Source organism: Eimeria tenella, genomic scaffold, assembly GCF_000499545.2.
Source record: "Eimeria tenella Houghton genomic scaffold, Eth_scaff3253, whole genome shotgun sequence".
In the NCBI taxonomy this organism is placed as follows: domain Eukaryota; phylum Apicomplexa; class Conoidasida; order Eucoccidiorida; family Eimeriidae; genus Eimeria; species Eimeria tenella.
In genome coordinates this window covers 1-811 of record NW_013543089.1, presented here as the reverse complement: position 1 = coordinate 811, position 811 = coordinate 1, and the positions used below count along the sequence as shown (strand labels likewise).

The following is an 811-nucleotide window of genomic DNA, read 5'->3' as shown; positions in this document are numbered from 1 at the left end:
TGCTGCTGCTGCTGCGCCTGCACCTGCTGCTGCTGCTGCCGCTGCTGCTGCTGCTGCCGCTGCTGCTGCTGCTGCTGCTGCTGTGGGGTCTGATATTCTACTTTGCAGCTGGGGCAGTAGAAATCAAATTTTGAAGAGGGAAGGCCCAGGCCCTCCCGGCCCCGACGCTGCTGCTCCTGCTGCTGCTGCAGTCTTTCCTGCAGCAGTGGCAGCAACACCAGCAACAACGGCAGCAGCAGCAAAGGCTCAGGCTCAGCAGATGCATACGGCTCTAATGAAGCAGCAGCAGTGTCTGCAGTTGTTGCAGTGGTAGACGACGCGCAGCAGCAGCAGCATCAGAGCAGCAGAAGGGTAGCAGCCGCCCCATTTGTGCAGCAAAACGGCAGCAGCCGCAGCAAGAGTAGCAAAAGGGCAGTAGCAGCAGCAACAGCGGCAAGAAGGCAGCTGCAGCAACGCTGCAGACACACGTGGCTTACCTCTGCTGCTATTTGCCTGCCTCTCCGCTGCAGCTGCCGCCTCCTCTCTTCTTGCTGCTGCTGCTGCTCCTCCTGCTGCAGCTGCTCAGGGGTCAAGTCGCCCCGCAGAAGGGCTCTTACCTGCAGCACACCTGTAGCTGCACGAAGCCATAGAGCAGCAGCGGCAGCAGCAGCAGCAGCAGATGCTGCAGCAGCTGCAGCAGCAGCAGCAGATGCTGCAGCAGCTGCAGCAGCAGAAATGACAGCTGTAGCAGTTGCAGCAGCAGCAAAGACAGCTGCGGCAGCAACAGCAGCAGCGGAAGCAGCAACAACAACGGAAGTAGCGGCAGGAGCCG

General features: G+C 60.7%; 1 protein-coding gene across 1 annotated transcript in view; it reads right to left on the bottom strand.

Moving 5' to 3' along the window:
• The window catches only part of ETH_00042885 (uncharacterized protein), a gene marked incomplete at both ends in the record, with an annotated part of 1,321 nt that extends 694 nt beyond the window's left edge, over nucleotides 1-627 (bottom strand). Inside the window, 3 exon segments of the mRNA XM_013376228.1 lie at nucleotides 24-197; nucleotides 477-591; nucleotides 608-627. Coding sequence (XP_013231682.1) covers nucleotides 24-197; nucleotides 477-591; nucleotides 608-627 — 309 coding nt within the window.
• Nucleotides 628-811: the final 184 nt, after the last annotated feature.